This window comes from Spinacia oleracea, chromosome 6, assembly GCF_020520425.1.
Source record: "Spinacia oleracea cultivar Varoflay chromosome 6, BTI_SOV_V1, whole genome shotgun sequence".
Lineage (NCBI taxonomy): Eukaryota > Viridiplantae > Streptophyta > Magnoliopsida > Caryophyllales > Amaranthaceae > Spinacia > Spinacia oleracea.
Genome location: NC_079492.1, coordinates 98027776 through 98047638, shown reverse-complemented (window position 1 = coordinate 98047638; position 19863 = coordinate 98027776). Strand labels below are relative to the sequence as shown.

At 35.2% G+C, this 19863-nt stretch overlaps 1 protein-coding gene across 1 annotated transcript in view; it reads left to right on the top strand.

Moving 5' to 3' along the window:
* Positions 1-17984, top strand: part of LOC130463398 (uncharacterized) — a 40180-nt gene extending 22196 nt beyond the window's left edge. The window contains exon 4 of the mRNA XM_056832519.1: positions 17880-17984. Coding sequence (XP_056688497.1) covers positions 17880-17984 — 105 coding nt within the window. The remainder of the gene's footprint in view (positions 1-17879) is intronic.
* Positions 17985-19863: the final 1879 nt, after the last annotated feature.

The following is a 19863-nucleotide window of genomic DNA, read 5'->3' as shown; positions in this document are numbered from 1 at the left end:
CATGGCCGGCGATGGCTGTGTGCGTGTGGCCCATGGCTGTGCGTTGCGTGGGGTTGTTGCGTTACGATTAGATCGTTTTAAAATTTTAATTTGAAATTTTCAGTTTTCGTAATTTTAATTAATTTTTAAATTAATAATTTAAATTGTTTTCTTGGATTTTAATTTTTGAATATTATAATTATAATAAATTTTATTTATTCTAATTATTTTACTAAAATTAAAATCATGAATTAATTTAAATACGACTGAAAAATAAATTAAATAAGCGGATTCATTATAAATTTATATGAGCTTTAAATTTTAATTAAATTAGTATGTTTCCGGTTAGACTAGAAATACATTTTTATGTTTAAAATTAGTAAAGCATATGAATTTATTGGTTTAAGTGGGAGCCCTTTTAGTCATAAACTCTTGATTAGGTCTACAAATCCTTAAGGTTAAAACAACTTGATTAGAATTAATAAGGACTGAATAATTTGTAGATTATTGGTGCCCTTGATTAATTGCTGCAAATGTTTATGTGATGCACAACATGTTTTACTAACCAGCTATGTGGGCCATTCATGATAATGAATGGGTGAATGGTATATATTGTATAAGTACTGTTTTGCAGGTTATGAAGTGACTAGTATGGCCCAAATAGGATAGAAAATATGGTCTGCGTACCATTAATTTGAATGTAATTGGTCTAAAGCACCAAAATTGTTTTTCAATTCAAATATGGACTGCGTACCATCAAATAGTTGTAATTAGTTTTAATTATAGCTTATCCTATTTGAAGAAAATGGTGCCTCCCACGGAGATTTTCAAGACGGACTTTGAAGTTGAAGCTTCAAGATGAAGTCGGGCCATACTAGATCACATTTATCTTATGCATGTTTTAAGTTATTTATTACTTTTAAATATGTCTTAAATATGCATGAGATCAAAGCTTGATTATGTTGCATGATTAAGGATTTTAGTTCACTTAAAATCTAACCAACATAGTAAGATCCTTAAGTTCCAAACTTAAAAATTGAGTTAAAAGGTGCCATGCCAAAATATACACTTGCTTGGATATCCTTTACATCAATCTAGTAATAGTTTTCGCTCAGCGAGGTGTTACTTATTGGTCCTAAAGGGGCAAGGTACACAAATAATTGTGAGTACATGTTAGTTTTGGTGAAACTCAACGATATAAGTAAGGAGTCCTTTTATGTCGTGGCAAAATCGATAGGTTTACCTAATAAGTTCTTAGACGTACCTATCAACCAAGAGTAGTTTCTAGACTATTAGCAAAAGGTTTTTGCTTACCTAAGATGTTTTAGGATTAAGTCGACAAACTGTGCTTAATTCTTCAATGATTTTAGGATCTTGGAATCATTTTATTCACACCTGTCGGAACACATAACTTGAATAAAATTCTTAATGAACATTGAATTATGCATATATGCTAGAATTTAAGTTTATTAAGAGAAACTGTGAATGGTTATTTATTTGTTTATTCTTTTCAATTGTAGTTTTAACTATGGCAAACAACAATTCATTCAACATTCGGTCAATTCTCGAAAAGGAGAAGTTGAACGGGAAAAACTTCCTTGACTGGCAAAGGAACTTGCAAATAGTTCTTATACAAGAAGAAAAGGAGTATGTCCTAGATGAGGCGATGCCCGAAGCCGCAGGCGACGGGGTCACTCAGGCAGCCCTCAATCATTGGATTGATGCCAACAAGGATGTGAAATGTCTAATGCTCGCCACCATGAGTGCAGATCTGCAGAAAACGTTCATCAACTCAGATGCTTTCACAATCATCAGTGAGTTGAAGAACATGTTCCAAGATCTGGCTCGAGTCGAAATATTCGAGACTCATAGGCAAATTCTTGAGACCAAGCTTAAGAAAGGCGAGCCCGTAAGTCCACATGTTCTCAAAATGATTGGACTCATTGAGAATATGAGTCGGCTGGATCAGCAATTCTCTCAGGAAATGGCTGTAGACACCATCCTCCATTCTCTTCATAACGGGTATGATCAGTTTAAACTGAACTACAGTATGAATAGTCTGGACAAAACCCTCACTGAGCTTCACGGTATGCTGAAAACCGCTGAAAAGACGCTCAAAAGTGATAAGCAAGATGTGCTTATGGTGCGTGGGGGCAAGTTCAAGAAATCTGGAAAGAAGAGGAATGCTAAGAAAGGTGGCAACAAGGCCAGCCCAACTAAGCAAACTGGCGCCAAGTCTGAAAAGAGGAAGGTCAGTCAACCCACTTCTGAATCCGAATGCTTCTACTGCAAGAAGAAGGGGCATTGGAAGAGAGATTGCTTGAAGCTAAAGGAAGATCAGAAGAACGGAACAGTCGTTCCATCTTCAGGTATTTTCGTTATAGACTGTATACTTGCTAATTCAACTTCTTGGGTATTAGATACAGGTTGTGGCTCACAATTATGTTCCAATCCACAGGGACTAAGAAGAAGTAGAAAGTTAAGCAAGGGAGAAGTCGACCTACGAGTGGGAAATGGAGCACGGATTGCTGCATTAGCTGTAGGAACTTATTATTTGTCGTTGCCCTCCGGGCTAGTTTTGGAACTGGAAGAATGTTTCCATGTTCCAAGTCTTACTAAAAACATCATTTCAGTTTCTTGCTTAGATGCTAAGGGATTTTCCTTTTTAATAAAAGACAATAGTTGTTCGTTTTATTTTAAAGAGATGTTTTATGGATCTGCTAGATTAGTCAATGGACTTTATTTATTAGATCACGACAAATAAGTTTATAACATAAATACCAAAAAGGCCAAAAAGGATGATTCAGATCTCACCTATCTGTGGCATTGTCGATTAGGCCATATAAACTTGAAACGCTTAGAAAGACTTTAAAAGGAAGGAATTCTAGAACCATTTGACTTAGAGGATTATGGTAAATGCGAATCATGTTTACTTGGGAAAATGACAAAGCAACCTTTCTCTAAAGTTGGAGAAAGATCAACTGAACTATTGGGTTTAATCCATACAGATGTATGTGGACCAATGAGTACAAATGCTAGAGGTGGTTTCAGCTACTTTATCACTTTCACTGATGACTTCAGTAGATATGGTTATGTCTACCTAATGAAGCATAAGTCTGAATCCTTTGACAAATTCAAGGAATTTCAGAGTGAAGTAGAGAATCAATTAGGCAAGAAGATTAAGGCACTGCGGTCTGATAGAGGCGGTGAATATCTGAGCTATGAATTTGATGACCATGTGAAAGAATGTGGAATTCTATCAGAATTGACTCCTCCTGGAACACCACAATGGAATGGTGTGTCGGAACGGAGGAACAGAACCTTGCTAGACATGGTCAGGTCAATGATGGGTCAGGCCGAACTTCCAATAGAATTTTGGGGACATGCACTAAATACAGCTGCACTCACTATAAATAGAGCTCCGTCTAAAGCTGTCGAAAAGACTCCATATGAGTTATGGTTTGGAAAGCCTCCAAATGTGTCTTTTCTTAAGATTTGGGGATGTGAAGTATACGTCAAACGATTAATTTCAGACAAACTTTATCCGAAATCTGACAAATGTATCCTTGTGGGCTATCCAAAGGAAACAAAGGGGTATTACTTCTACAATACATCTGAGAACAAGGTGTTTGTTGCTCGAGATGGTGTCTTTTTGGAGAAAGATCACATTTCCAAAATGACAAGTGGGAGAAAAGTAGACCTCGAAAAATTCGAGTCGAACAACAAACTCTAGAGAATGCTCAAGATGACATTCAGGCTGAAACTCAGAGATCTTTAGAAGTATCTGGTGAGAATCATGGTCAATCTAGAAATGTTACCCCGCGTAGATCGCAAAGATATAGATCTCAACCGGAAAGGTACTTAGGTATTTTGACGAACGAGAGCTATGACGTTCTATTACTTGAAAGTGATGAACCTGCGACTTACAAACAAGCTATGACGAGCCCTAGCTCCAAGCAATGGCAAGAAGCCGTGCCATCTGAATTAGACTCCATGTCTGAAAACCAAGTATGGGATTTGGTCGATTTTCCAGATAGCTACCAAGCCATTGGAAGCAAATGGGTTTTCAAACTGAAAAAGGACAAGGATGGGAAACTTGAAGTTTTCAAAGCTAGATTGGTTGCAAAAGGTTACAGGCAAGTCCACGGCGTGGATTACGATGAAACCTTTTCACCAGTTGCAATGCTAAAGTCTATTCGGATAATGTTAGCAATCGCTGCATATTACGATTACGAAATATGGCAGATGGATGTCAAAACTGCTTTCTTAAACGGCGTTTTAACAGAAACTGTGTTTATGACACAGCCTAAAGGTTTTGAGGATCCAAAGAATGCTAAAAAGGTATGCAAGCTAAAGAAATCAATCTATGGATTGAAGCAGGCATCAAGGAGCTGGAATATACGTTTTGATGATGCAGTCAGTGACTTTGGTTTCATCAAAAACGCAGACGAATCTTGTGTATACAAGAAGGTCAGTGGGAGCAAAATTGCTTTCCTAGTATTATATGTCGACGACATATTACTTATCGGAAATGACATTCCTATGTTGAACTCTGTCAAGATTTGGCTTGGGAAATGTTTTTCGATGAAGGATCTAGGAGAAGCACAGTACATATTGGGCATCAAGATTTACAGAGATAGATCTAAAAAGATGATTGGACTTAGTCAAAGCACTTATATCAATAAGGTGCTTGATAGGTTCAAGATGGCAGACTCCAAGCGAGGCTACCTACCCATGTCTCATGGAATAACTATAAGCAAGACTCAGTGCCCAAAAACACTTGATGAGCGTAGACGAATGAATGGGATTCCATATGCATCACTGATTGGTTCAATAATGTATGCTATGATATGTACACGCCCGGATGTTGCGTACGCACTCAGTGCTACGAGCAGATACCAGTCAGACCCAGGAGAGGCGCATTGGACTGCTGCCAAGAATATTCTGAAGTACCTGGAAAGGCACAAAGATGACTTCCTGGTCTATGGTGGAGATGATGAATTAATTGTTAAAGGCTATACGGACGCAAGTTTCCAAACCGACAAAGATGATTTCAGATCACAGTCTAGGTTTGTCTTCTGCCTCAACGGAGGTGCAGTAAGCTGGAAAAGTGCTAAGCAAAGCACCATTGCGGATTCTACAACTAAAGCGGAGTACATTGCTGCACATGAAGCAGCAAAGGAAGCTATATGGCTAAGGAAGTTCATAGGTGAACTAGGTGTAGTCCCCTCCATTAAAGGACCAATAGCCCTGTATTGCGATAATAACGGAGCTATTGCACAGGCAAAGGAGCCTAGACACCACCAAAGAGTCAAGCATGTACTTCGTAGATTTCACCTTCTACGAGAGTTCGTTGAAAGAAAAGAAGTCGATATAAGCAAGATTGGAACTGATGACAACATATCAGATCCATTAACTAAACCTCTGCCGCAGGCGAAGCACAACTCGCACACTGCAGCTATGGGAATCAAGCATATTGGAGAATGGCTTTGATATCCTTGTTTAATGTTTTAAAGTTTTAGAGTTTAAATCTTTGTAAAACATTATTGGTTAATCATTCACAATAAATGAATAGAATTCATTTTTCCATTTAATTTGTGGTTTATTAAATGATGAGTCCCTTCAAATTGACGATATATTCAAGATAGACTGTCAGGACCAGTCCTGTGACTAAGAAATGTCTATCAAGTGAACTTGAATGTCAAAAGTTGAAAATGGTCCCTGGTTGGAGTTTTCTATAAAATCGGACGCATAGAAAACGTTAGAGGACTAGAATGCAAGATGACTAGTAGCTCTGTTTCTTGAACTATGTGGACATGGCAATGTCATAATCATTTGCATAGATACTTACTTTGGGAAGACTAGAATCGGACAGACCTATGAAACGTTACTGTAAGAGATGAAAATCTGTCATAAGTAAATTTCATTAAAATTATTAGACACTAAATCCTCAATACCTGAGTGATTTGAGATTACTTGTTTGAGAACTGGTTACTTTGACGTTGACCAACCGTCGCACCGTAAAAGGAGGCTATAAAGGCAACGCTCATGTAATCACCTCTCAAACGAAGTATAATCTCAAGATCACAAGATTGGGATTGTCCTCCCATAAATCGGGATGAGATGCTTAAAAGTTGTACAAGGCCACTCGGAGAGCTAGAAACTGTGAAATGCATGGTCGTGCTCGGATGAATCATAGGCTATGATTATCTGTTAATTTGATCAGTTGAACTCTGAAACCGAGAAACACCTCTGGACATAATAAGGATGACAACTCTTACCTTATGTTCAAGAGCAAGCATCGAGCGACAAAGGAATTAGGAAATGCACACTTGTCCCTAAGGACAAGTAAGAGACTGAAGGAAATAATGCCCTTGGTCCAAGTATGCATTCTATGTTAAGTCTAATAAATGCGGTTCAGTATTAATTAACAAGTTAATAATTCAGTGAGATCAAGTGAGCTGAATGCCTAGCTAGAGGCCGCTTCAGTTCAAGTGGAATTAATGATATTAATCCACAGCTTACTCTTGACTGAACCCGTAGGGTCACACAAATAGTACGTAAACGGATCAAGTATTTAATGGCATTAAATATTCTATCTATGGATATTCGGAATCGACGGATCTTGGTTTCAGTGGGAGCTGAGATCGTCACAAGCAAGAAATGAATACTCCGGAAACGATGATATTGCCGGAAACGGAAACATGGTACGTATCGGAAAATATTATCGGAAATGGAAATATTGCCGAAATCGGAAATATTGCCGGAAACGGAAATATTGTCAGAATCGGAAATATTATCGGAATCGGAAAATAATTCCGGAAACGGAAATATTAAATATTTGTTCGAAACGGAAATTAATTCCGGAATCGGAAATATTAAATATTGTTCGTGTCGGAAATGAATTCCGGATCGGGAATTTAATCGGAAGCGTATCGTACGAATTAGAATCGGACGAGGCCCGCTAGACGAAGGCCCAGCACGAAGCCAGGCCATCGCCCAGCGAGCCGCACGCACCAACGCACGCCTCGACCAGGCCCAGCGCAAGGCCAGGCCCAGCCAAGGGCGCGCGCGCGAGAGAGCACAGCAGCGTGGGCTGTGCGCCTGTCGTGGGCCGAAGGCTTGCGCGGGTGCACGGCTTGTGCAATGCTTGTGCGGGAAATCCTAATCCTATTAGGATTTGTGCAAAGATTAAAATCCTAATCCTATTAGATTTGTTTTGTTATTTAGAGTCCTAATAAATTTCTAACTAGCAAATCCACATCCTAGTAGGATTACAATTCCTTTTCCATACTCCTATAAATAGGTGCCTAGGGTCACAATTTATGGGCACGTTTGAAGTATTCAAAGGGTAAGTTTTTGAAATAAAAATCAGCCATACACTTGCAAACACTAGCCGAAATTCCTAAGCACCTTAAGGGCGATTCTAGTTGGTCTAACTTGAGGCGGATCCGGACGTACTATGGACTATCTACGGAGGGACGACATTTGGAGTCCTAAAGACTTGTTCTTGTTCGGTTCGGGCGCAGCTAGGGAAGGCACGCTACAACATGTATGCATCCATTCTATGCTAAATGATTATGTGTAAATAATATGCTTTCCTGGCTTTATGGTTTTTTCCGCATGATTTATGAATTGTCATATGTATCATAACCTAACACTTATTCCTGGTATAATTCGAAAATAAGAGTTACGTATTAATTGAAATCCTAACGAGCCTAGAGTTCGTAACCGGCCCAGATGCATTCCGTCATAAAGTTAATACGCACTAAAAGACTCGGATAAGTCTTAAAGACTCCGTATTCCACGAGTCCAAATCTGACAAGGAAATATGGCCCATACCCTATTTTCAATGCCTGGCTCTGGGCGCCGAAATCTTCGGCGCCCAGCCCTGGGCGCTGAAATTACCTGGGTACGTGTTTTCTCCTAATTCTTCTTGGATTAGAGCTCTAAAATTCTATCTTTCCACGAACTCTTCCCTATAAATACAACCCCAAATTCGACGTGAAAATAAAACACACACAATTCATATTCTGAGTATTGACTCCAACCCCTAAGCCTAAGCCTCACTATGCGAAATTGATCCCACGTTCTGTCGCAATCGATCCAAAAATCGAACAGAACGTATCATGTCCCTTGTAGCTGAAGAATTAAGCCCGAAAACTTGAGATTCGTTAAATAAAAGGAGAAATAGCAAAGCCAAAGTGGTTAGTTTTCTGAGAACCATGACGCACCTCTCAAGGGTGCGTCGTAATGTGTCCCTTCGCATAATTTTATCGCTTTCCTCGCCCTTTTATAAAACTGTTAAACTATTAAATCTGATTGTTCTATCACGCCTAACAAAGATAATATCTGAGACAATTAAACTGTCATGCTAGGTCCCCTAAATCAATCTAAACCAGATAATCACGATCGATCTAGTATTATGTGTTGCATATTGCTAAAATCAATTCAGATTAGTTTAATAGTTAACGCATGTCCCTTCAATTATTTATGCTGAGCTAGTAAGGATATCCTGCCTCTGGAGTTATCGAAGAGCGAGTACTCCTCTCGGTAGTTACAGTCCCCCGAACCCTCAATCTCTACCCTACGGGTGTACGTTGAGCGATCCTCACACCATGGATCACAAGGGAACCTATGGCCGTCGTGGTCAAACATAATTGCACTCCCTTTATGTCACGATAACCGGGTTTTGTCAGTTTTTCTCATTGTCGTTAAAAAGTGAATGGCGACTCCTATATTACTAGTCAATTGGGTGTAAACTCACAGGAAATCCAATTACACTTGATTTGACAAAAAGAAACGTCACGCCCACGAGGGACGAGGTCACGCATTAGCCTCGTGCTTTTTCGACCCCCTCACAGTACAACAATTACTCAATGGAACTATTAACTAACTTTCAAAGCCAAATTAAATAGTTAATGGCCTCCTTACAATTCCGAACCATTAAGGCCTAGACATTATTAAAAATAGAGTATATAAAACTATGTAAGTAAAAAACCACTCAACATTCACAATCCCAAAATACTGACATAACTTCACATGCAAGCTACCTCTACTAATCTTGCTTTAAAAATCTACTCACCAATAAAGCAAGTGCAATGGTAGGTGGTCGTAAGGTCGTTATCGAATAGACCATGACAAAAAAACAACATGAAACACGTAATCAGCAAAATTGAGTACATACAAGCTAAAGAAATCTAAAACAAAACATGTTTCACCCTCTAACAATTAAGTAAAATCACATGCAAAAGTCGCATCCTTAATATCAATTCAACGTGAATAGAATAATAAAATGACAAGACTTGACTCTTGACACCAACTCCTAACTCTACTACTTTAATAAGGAAATATTGGATAAATCTTGAACCGGGTTTCTACCTTGTGTCCACTAGAGACTAGAATGGGGGCTACCCAGCTATTATTAAGTATGTCACATATCCGTGACGGAATTCCGGCGCATTAGTAACTATTAATTAAATGGTGCAGCGTTATGTACCACAACAGACATCCAAAGGACGACGCCTAGGAACGTCCTCAACAGTGGCGGATCTTGAACTATTTTCCTAGGGGGCCAAAGAAAATGTTCATAAAAACTGCTCTATACTTTAAAAAAAAATGCATCTCTTCCCTGTTGCTTGAAAATCAAAGTGTTGCAAGTAATTAAAAATCTCTTGCTTAACCAACACTTTAACTTTCAAAAAAAATTTAAAATCTCTTGTTTTTTTATCAAGGTCTCGGGTTCAAGCATTGTGTATGGAAAAATCCTAAGCTTGGAACTTCTTGCATTAGTTTTAAATTTCTGATGTTGGGCAAAAATCTAAATATTTCTTTTATCTTTATGTGCTACGTAATGAAAATATTGTACAATAAATTATCGAAAAAAAACTACTACGTATACATTACTTATACCATATATATGGAAAGGAAATCTTCTGACAAAAAATGATACTCCGTAATTGTGAGTTAAGTATAAAGTTGCGGTCTAATCTTTTATATTTTTTACTGTTTGGGACCTGTATTTTTTTTTTTTCACCGTTTGGGATCTACTATTCATTTTCCGGCCAAATTTAACCAAAGCAAATAAAAGGTTAGTCCCTTAGATTAAAAGTTTAGGTCCTTGAGTTAAAAATCCACATGTCATGATACAAATGTTCTTCATATGGTTAAAAAATCCACATGGCATTAGTAAAGTTAAAAACTTTTAAATCATAAACTTTTAGCTACATTTGAGATTGAGTAGAACGATTTGTTTTCGTTGGTGTAATAATCAATTATTGATTTTTACGGTTTATTATTTTAGCTAAAAGGTTTGTGCTAGTGTTCAAATAAAATGAAGTAACGGGTGAATTTTGAAAGCACTTAGAGATCGACAATACAAAATAACTTTTTTTTATAAGGATTACATTAGACGGAAATATATTAGACCAGAATTCCGAACTAGCTAGACTGGACATTTATTCTAATCAAATCACCTTGTTGTGAATCTGAATGCAACATTAGCCGAACACATTACTTGAATACGGACATATAATTATATGATGTATATACACGTGATTTTAATCATTTATTTTGAGTACCACTTTGAAATGCTATTCAAACTAATTGATCCATACTAAGATGTAAGAACTAACCTAAATTAAATTTGGAGCAGCAATGATGTGAACCCAAAGCCCAGCTACCACCATTTCTCAATCTTACTGCTACTATATATTTATCAAATCGTTTTGTTCCTCCTTGACAGGGCGGACCTGTATGGTTTTATAGGGGTCCAAAGAGAACCCATTTTTTAAAAAAAAAAACTGGAAAATATATTAAGAAATAAATTAAGTATATAATTAAATCATGCTGATAACAATAAAATGCATTGCAACACAGTGGTTATGGAGTACTCGCGTGGGGAAGCATTATATCCCAACTAACGAACTTTATAAACATTGTTTTATTTTTTAACTTCTTTTTTCTAATCTCTTAATTTATTTATGGTTTCTTTCATGTTTTTTGCCTTTCTTGCAAAACGATTTTCTAATTTTAATTTATACGCGAATTAAATTTAAATGCAAAGATTAATTAATTACGGAGTATTAGACAAAGTTTAATTGATCAAGATTTGAAATTAGACGAGTGACTTTTTTTTATTGCTATGAGATATTAGCACCTTATTTTTATATGGTTTAAAATTTGTAGTTATTTCTTTGAGTTTTTGGGGTCTCATTATATGTAGCACAATGCCTCTAAATTTTGAGAATAGCGTGATTTTTTTATTTATTAAGCGTCCTTGTATACAGGTTTGGTTAATTGATGTTATCATATACGGAGTAGTTTTTTGCAATCATAATTACGAGCATCTGCATGGATTTAGGGGCATTGTAATAGCACAATGCAGATGCTTCATGTACGAGTATATGAGTACATGCAAATTGTAAAGCAAAAAAAAAAAAAGTTGGACCCCATTTATAATTTTATTAACAAGAAATTAATACATGTACAATTGCTCTATTTATCTCAATAAATTCATACACTAACTTAACATAGTTTTATGCATACATCAAATTATTTCACCAATATAACAGATTACGTACTACTAGATTCTCATAAAAAAAAAGTTGGACCCCATTTATAAATTTATGAACAAGTAATTAACCACCGGTGAGTTAAATGTGGGTTAAATGGCCGGAAAGTTAGATTGAGGTCCCAAAGGGTGAAAAAAAAAAAGTATAGGTCCTTAAAGGTGAAAATATCAAAAGATTAGACCCCAATCTTTATCTTAACTCCCGTAATTGTCTCCTCAATATTCAATACTTTACGATAGCAAGTGCCAAGTGGAAAGGTAAACATACCTTTACAAAGTAGTTTAAATATTATTTCTAGCTAGACAAGTGCAGTGGCAGATACAGGATTTGAGAAATGGGGTACGAATAAAAAAAATTATAGTCTACTAACGAAAAAAATCCGGGTCCAATTTCGCTATAAAAAAATCTAAAAAAAGGGTCTAATTTCGATATAAGAAAGGGCTAAAATTACATTCTTTGTAATATTTTAGTCCACATAATTAAAATCCAAAACCCACCGTTCACTTCATTTATATTATCAACGATTTACTAGTCTTTCAGTATATTCGATAAACAATAGAACAATTAGAAAAATAAAAGGGACCCGTGAACTATGAATATAAAAACCATTAATGAAATTAAAATCATATTTAATTTCTATAGAATTGAAAATATTATTATTCACTATTTATACGACATCAAGCATTGTGTTCACAAATTTTATTTTTAAAAAAAATTATATAACCCATGCAACTAATTTTAGCTAGTTGAAACTAAACGAGTGAAATTCACCAAAAATGATATATCTATGTAATTGAAATTAAACGAGTGAAAAAGAAACTCACAAACAATATAACTATAGATAAAATCATTAAAGAATTAAAAAAGGGAAAACTAAAATCAATAATTATTTAAACAGTGGAAAAAGTATTAAGTGCTAATATATACAGAAAATATGTTGCTGTTAATCTGTTATATATTTTTCCGCATATCTAGGGAATTGGGGGGTGGGGGAGGGAGTTGCAACGGTACCCCTTGTACCCCCTAGATCCGCCACTGGACAAGTGGACTTTCACTTACAATGTGGCAACATGCCAAGTTGAAAATATAGATTTTGGGAAATATGTTAGGGGGGGTCTGGCCCATGCAGGCTAGTGTGAAGATCCGTCGTTGCTCCCCCATATGTTCACTCTAGGTATACACGTTCTAATAGCTTTGAAGCTTATCCTCTTATATTTTACGTTATTAATATTTTGTTCAAAGGCTGACTCAACTACTCAATTTAATAAAATAACCAACACTTGAACAATTAAACAATTCCTTTTTAATATCCTTTAAGACTTGTGATCAAAGAACCACTTTGACTTTAATTAATTAATTAATCCTCCTTTGCTCAACATGATTCTATGAACATGAGAGTTATGCCAGAAAGGCACAATTAAACATTGCCTAACCGCCTTGACATGCTTGTAATTAAGAGTACAAGCTAAGTCAAGATTACTTTCCTTGATATGCACGTAATTAAAAGTACGCAACATGATTACTAATATGCTTATAATTAAAAGTACAATACATAACTAAAAACACGAATGTAATTAAGAGAACAAACATGATTACTATATATACTTGACATGATTGTAATTATAAGTACAACATGTACTAACTTGCTAGCATGCATGTAAGTAATAGTACATATATAAAATTACTTGATTAATCATGTTTGCTATTAAATTCAACAACCACAATCAACTAATCAAGTAAACATGAATCACAAATTCAATCCACACTTAACCTGTACAACAACATGTATTCTAATTCGCCTTAGACATGTACATACCTTGAATATGTAATGTAAGGGGCCTCATTGTGATTCACTATTCAATTAGAAACATCCTCCTATCATACTATAATAAAAAATATCAATTAATCACCTATTTAATAAATTTTCAGCAACATTATTTAATTTCATACCACCATAATTAATCTGAAATTATTACTTTTTAATATAACTAATATCCTAATTATTCCGTAAAACCCTAGGATGAAAATCAATAAAAACATGCATTAGAAACCCTAAAAATTAAAGCTTTTACACTTCTAATATAATATGAAATTTCAATCAACTACCACAATTAAAGTATAATTTCAATCATGATATTAAATCTGAAAATCTAATTAATTACCTAAAAGAAATCCTTTTTTATATATAAAACTCCTAAAAATTTTAATTATGAAAAGAGGGGGGAAGAACACTCACCGGTCAGCCACGAACTTTCAGGGCACGACGAGGCTAAGTGGCACAAGGGAAGCATCGGTGCAGGGGGGGAGTAGGCGGGGTTGCACGGTAGAGCTGGTCGGCTGGGTGGCGCTCGGATTCGGTTGGGTTGCTACCAAGCTAGGCTCGCAGCAAGGAGAGGAGGAGAGGGAGAGAAAAGAAAGAAAACAAAGAGAGGAGATAAAAGAAATATGGTTAAATTAAATTGTGAGGGATTTTTAGGGTGATGGGTCTTATTTATAGGTTTTTAGAGACTTCATTAAATGAAGGGAAAAACTATCATGTCCTTGAATTAAAATTAAAAGACATAGCTTCTAATTCTATTTGAACTTGCTTGTTAAATATTTTTCTCCTCCAAAAATAGGACTACCTTACCTAATTTATTTTTAAAATATTTTTCTTCCCAAAATAGAAATAATAAATATTTCTAATTAATTAAATTAAAATACATTAAAATAAATATTTAAATGCAACTTTAATTTAAAAGTTTCTTTAAGTACTTTATAAATATAATAAATATATTTGTAACTTAATAAAAGTATGGCGATATTACAAAAATACTCCCTTCGTCCCTAATTGTTTGCCCCATAAATTAGTGGTTCTTTATTAAGATTCAGTTGTGTAGAATTGAAAAGAGACAAAAGTAGTGGGCCAATTGTATTTTATGTGAGAGTAAAGTGGTGATTATATGAGCTTTTGGTAATGCATGAGCAATCTTTTAGGAACAGTCTAAAACAACAAATGGGGCAAACAAAATGGGATAGAGGGAGTAGTAAGGTTGCTCTGAAGGAATTGAACCAAGAACGAAAATCTTTCAGTTATCCACATGGGTCCTCGAAGCCTAAAAGGAGATCCAACAAAGACACGTGGTAAGATTTGAGAACCCAATATAATCCTCAAATTGTGTTGAAATGTGAAATCCACACTATTATCGCTTTTGACGCCATTATAAACATTTTCATATAATTAATCTACATTATCACGCCTAATAAGATAATTCTGGACAATCTTGTTTGTTATGTTAAGCTCCTTAAATTGATCTAAATCATATTTTTGACCTAATGTTAGTCTAATTTATTTGTGCATTAAAATCAATTCATGATTTGTAAGTTAGAATAATGCATGTCCCTAACTGATTCATGATCACACGAAGTTTCAGGCTAGCAAATACCTTCGAGGGCAAACTGGGCACTCCCCGTATTAGTAACTTTACCCTCGAACCCAAACTTTATTCTACGGATATATGGGGCGATTTTCATTTGAGATCACAAGGGAACCAATTCCTATTCGGATTAAATATTCAAGCCTAGGCAGATATGATCTAGCATATGCGATACTCTTATATCACAAAAAAAGGTGTTGTTAGTTTTCTCCGACAAGGCTCTATTAAACTAGTTAAGGCAGAATAAACTTATTTCCTTAATCCAAAATGTCACACCATATAGAGGGAATAGTTAAGTACAATATGCATCACATTCTTACAAAAGAAAGGTTGTGCATCTGAAAACACAATACATTTCGACCCCTTCACAAATATAAACCATGTAAAAAGTTATTGTGTACTTCTTTTGCATGTTGGAAAATGTATTATATTACGAGTATGTGATATTTACCCTGAGGATATGATGAACCGGGTGGTACACCAAAAAAAAATTGTTGATTTTTTTAATATAATATGTAAAGTCAGTTAATAATAGAAAGAAGTTTACATCGGTCCAAATATAATCCGTCTGGTCTCTAGATCTTTAATTGTAAAAATTTGATTTTCGGTCTAATCCGGATTTGAACCGGTGACAACACGTCAAGTCGTCAACACCTACGTGCCTGCATGGAATTGAAACCCATAAACAAAAGAGGGCGTTCTGTAACACATAGATTTGTTTAAAAAGTATTTCGTGTATATAAATTTTTTCATAAGAAGAATATTTAATGTAAACTTTTTTTGCGTATCGTATTCGTGGCTCTTTAGTTCTTTGCAGATGGTGACTAAATATAACTCACCATGGCGGACAAGAGAAAGTGATTGTCAGCATTTTCAGGCCGGAAAATTAGCTGCCCCTCCCCAGTTAAAAACTAATTAATTGTAGCATTTGTAAGAGAAATATCCTATTATACTCTTTGATGCTGAGGAATACCTTTGATGCTGGAATTACCCATATTTACATAAAATATTGTAATACTTTTTTAAGATAGGTATGATGAAATATCTAATCTATACCTATTATTTAAAAAGCGAAATCACATTTGATTAGATGATACGTGTCAACACATTTAATTAGATGACACGTGTCGCCAATTCTTTTCTCTATTAATTTCATTTTTATTTTTTCTTTGTTGTTTGATATATTACACAACTCTAATTGTCTCTTTCACTTCATCTTCCTAATACAACATCAATTCACCAATCTATTCATTCAACATCTTCCACTTCATCTTCTCGATTAACACTCAATATTAATACACTATTTAATCTATATATTATTTCAACTTTTAAAATTTACCTCTATATAAATCATATATTCTCTTTAAAATCACAAGCTCAACAAAAATAGAATTTAAAAAGATAAATTAAATAACCACTATGCAACCGCCCGTTTTTTAAACGGGCTTAAAAGCTAGTTAGATTGAAGCACAAGTATGCGATCTCGTTGTCAAAATAACTTAAACAGAAAATAAAGTTTGTAAGGTGAAACGTGGAAGATGCTTTTATTTTCACTTGGTTGAGATTAACTTGAGAATATTAATTAATACTTATAATTAGAAAGAGTCCAGAATTCCAGATGTATCCGAGAGATTTATAATTAAACTATTTTTAATTTGCAGTTGTGCCCGGACTTCCCACAATTTCTTTCACCTTCACGTGGAGGTCCTCATACCAAAGTCCCCTCCCGATAATTTCTATCTCCGGTTAATATATACAATGGTTGTCCACTTCACAGTCTTCACCTACCTTTTCTTATTCCAACATTTATAGCTTTGCCTGTATATTTCTCCGGTTAATATATGGTTTATAGTAAAATTATTGTGAAGCATGTTAAAAAAAAAATTAATAACTTGATTTTAATTTATTTAAACGTGTTTATTAAAATTATTATGAATAAATTAGATAATTGGTGTCGTTAATACATGTTGTGTTTGAATAATGTGATTTTAAGTTATGATTCTCATTTGAAAACATAGGATTACTTTGATTCAAAAATTGATTACTATATCTAAGAAAATCAGTGTTTAACTTATTATATTCACTATGTATGAAAAATAGGTGGTAGAGCAAACTGTTTGTTTTGGGTCCAAAATAATATTATTGTGAATCAGGTACACACAAAAATAATCCTACGAACACAAATCCAAAACTAAAACTATTTTATTTATCTTATTTTCATTTTATATTTGGTTAAAGGATACATTTTTGTTTAGTTAACAAGAAATTTTCAGGCCCAATTAATTCGGATAAGTTTCAAATAATTTTGTAAAACGAATTTGAACTGAATTGAGATGATTGGAGAAATATTAAAACAATCTGTATTTATGACTGTAAAGTTGATGAAATAGTCACTTTTAGAACATTTCCTGTGGTAACTACAAAAATTATAACTTGCGTATTATCACATCAAAATTTTAATGACCTATACGTTTTACCTATAAAGTACTCAAATAGTTAGCTAAAATGTAGCTTGCCAAAGTAATACCGAGGAAGTAATATCAATAATTCTTATAGATAAGTTACAAAACAAAATGTTAACATTATATGATATACTTGCTACTTGTTCTATTTATGAAGCTGAAACAAGGCATACAACATCAGCACTTCAACATCTCAGCTTGAAGCATTGCAAGCTTGATTAGTCTGCACTGTCAGCATACAGTCAGCACCCTAGGTGCACTTTCTGTTATTCTGCTGACATCATGATCAGTTAGTTATAACAACTTATAGATGCTTCTAGAATTCTAGCTTGTATATAAGCACTCCTCATTGTAATTCTGTTATTCATTCAATCGATTATACAAAAGCTCCCAAACACTCTCTGCATTCTTTTGCTCTCAAACTGCTAATCAATTGTTCTTGTTTCAAGTTTTGTCATGGTATCAGAGCAGGATTAAAGATCCTTAGCTCAATTGTTTCTGAAATTCCGCAAAATTGTTTTGCTCTAAATCATTCTGTGTACTTGTTCTTTTGAGTTTCGATCGTTCTGATTCTATCTCCTTCTTTGCTGAATCTGTTTCTTGATTTCAAAACCTGTTCAAGTTTTGATAATGGCTGCTGGTGATCACAACACTGACAATTCACTGAGAAACAATGTTTTACCTCCAAATCAAGATCCAGCAAGCATATACTATATATATCCTTCTGATGCAAACTCAGTACAATTAATTTCTTTCAAATTCAATGGTGAGGAAGGTTTCACTAGCTGGAAGAGATCAATGCTACTTGCATTGTCTGCTAAGAACAAAATTGGTTTTGTTGATGGTAGTTTTATCAAACCTGATTTTGGCACAGCTGAACACAAGGCCTGGGAAAGATGTAATGATCTAGTGTGCTCACTGATTTTAGGGAATTTGAATGAGACTATAGCCAAAAGTGTTATGTTCATGAAATCTGCAAGAGATATTTGGACTGATTTGGAAGACAGATTTGGTTTTGCATCACTAGCACAGATTTATTCTCTTGAGCAAAAATTGGCTGAAATAAGCCAAGGAGATAAATCTGTAGCTGAGTTCTTCACTGAAATCAAGTCTGTGTGGGATGCAATTGAGGAAGCAAATCCTTTACCTGTAATGTGACAAAGAAATTTTTCCTGTAATGTGACAAAGAAAGTCTGTGTGGGATGCAATAATTGTACCTGTAATGTGACAAAGAAATTTTTCCAGAGGCAACAAGAGAGAATGGTGATGCAGTTTATGATGAAACTCAATGATCATTTTGCTACTATTAGAGGAAATGTACTGATGGTTCCAACTTTGCCCAAGGTATCTGAAGTTTACAGGTTATTTGCTCAAGAAGAGAGGCACAAGGAGGTTTCTCAAGCTAGTAATCAAGTTGAAACACTGGCTTTTGCAGCTGAGAAAAGGAGGTTTACTGGAGATCATTGGAACTCTAGCAACAAAACTTACAAAACTGGTTTTCAGACAGGTTATCAATCTGGTTCTCAGAAATCTGGAGGAACCAATAGATTTAGTAAACCAGGATCCAATTACTACTGCACACATTGTCAAACACAGGGACACAGTGTGGAGAGATGCTTCAAGATTCATGGTTATCCACCTGGCTACAAGACTGCAAGAGACAATAAGGTTGCAGCAGTTTCATTTGGTGACAATTCTAATAACAGTGTGCCAGAGTTGCCACAAACTGAAGCATCTCCAACTATCACAGTGGAGCAATATCAGCAGCTTATGGATATGTTGTCTAAACAACAACAACAGAATGCTAATACCAATCCTAACCTGGCTATGATGGCAGGTAATGTCTGTTTACTCTCTCACACTAAATCTAAATGGCTGTTAGATAGTGGAGCTTCAGACCATTATTGTCATGATTTGTCCCAATTTTCATGTTATAAGCCTGTTGACAATCAGAATACTTACATTACTATACCTGATGGGAGCAACATTGCAGTGAAACACATAGGTTCAGTAACACTGAATGATGGTATAACTTTGAACAATGTCTTACATGTTCCAGATTTTAAGTATAATCTGATATCTGTACATAAGTTGTGTCAAGATTTGCAATGTGAGATTCATTTCACTCATGATAAGTGCTTTGTTTGCTGCCAGCAAGGGAGGCTGATTCCTCTTGGTGATATGAAATCAGGTCTATACAAGTTGGGAGAACAAGAATCTGGAAAAGTCAACCCTGTCCAAACACACATCTGTAATGTGGCTTGTTCATCCACAGTAGATAATGCTAAATTGTGGCATTTAAGACTTGGACACTTACCTTTTAATAGACTGAAACTAATAAATCCTAGTTGTGATGTGCCTGCTTGTTTACAAGACACCATTTGCCAAGTGTGTCCTGCTGCAAAGCAAACTAGGTTGATTTTTCCTCACAGT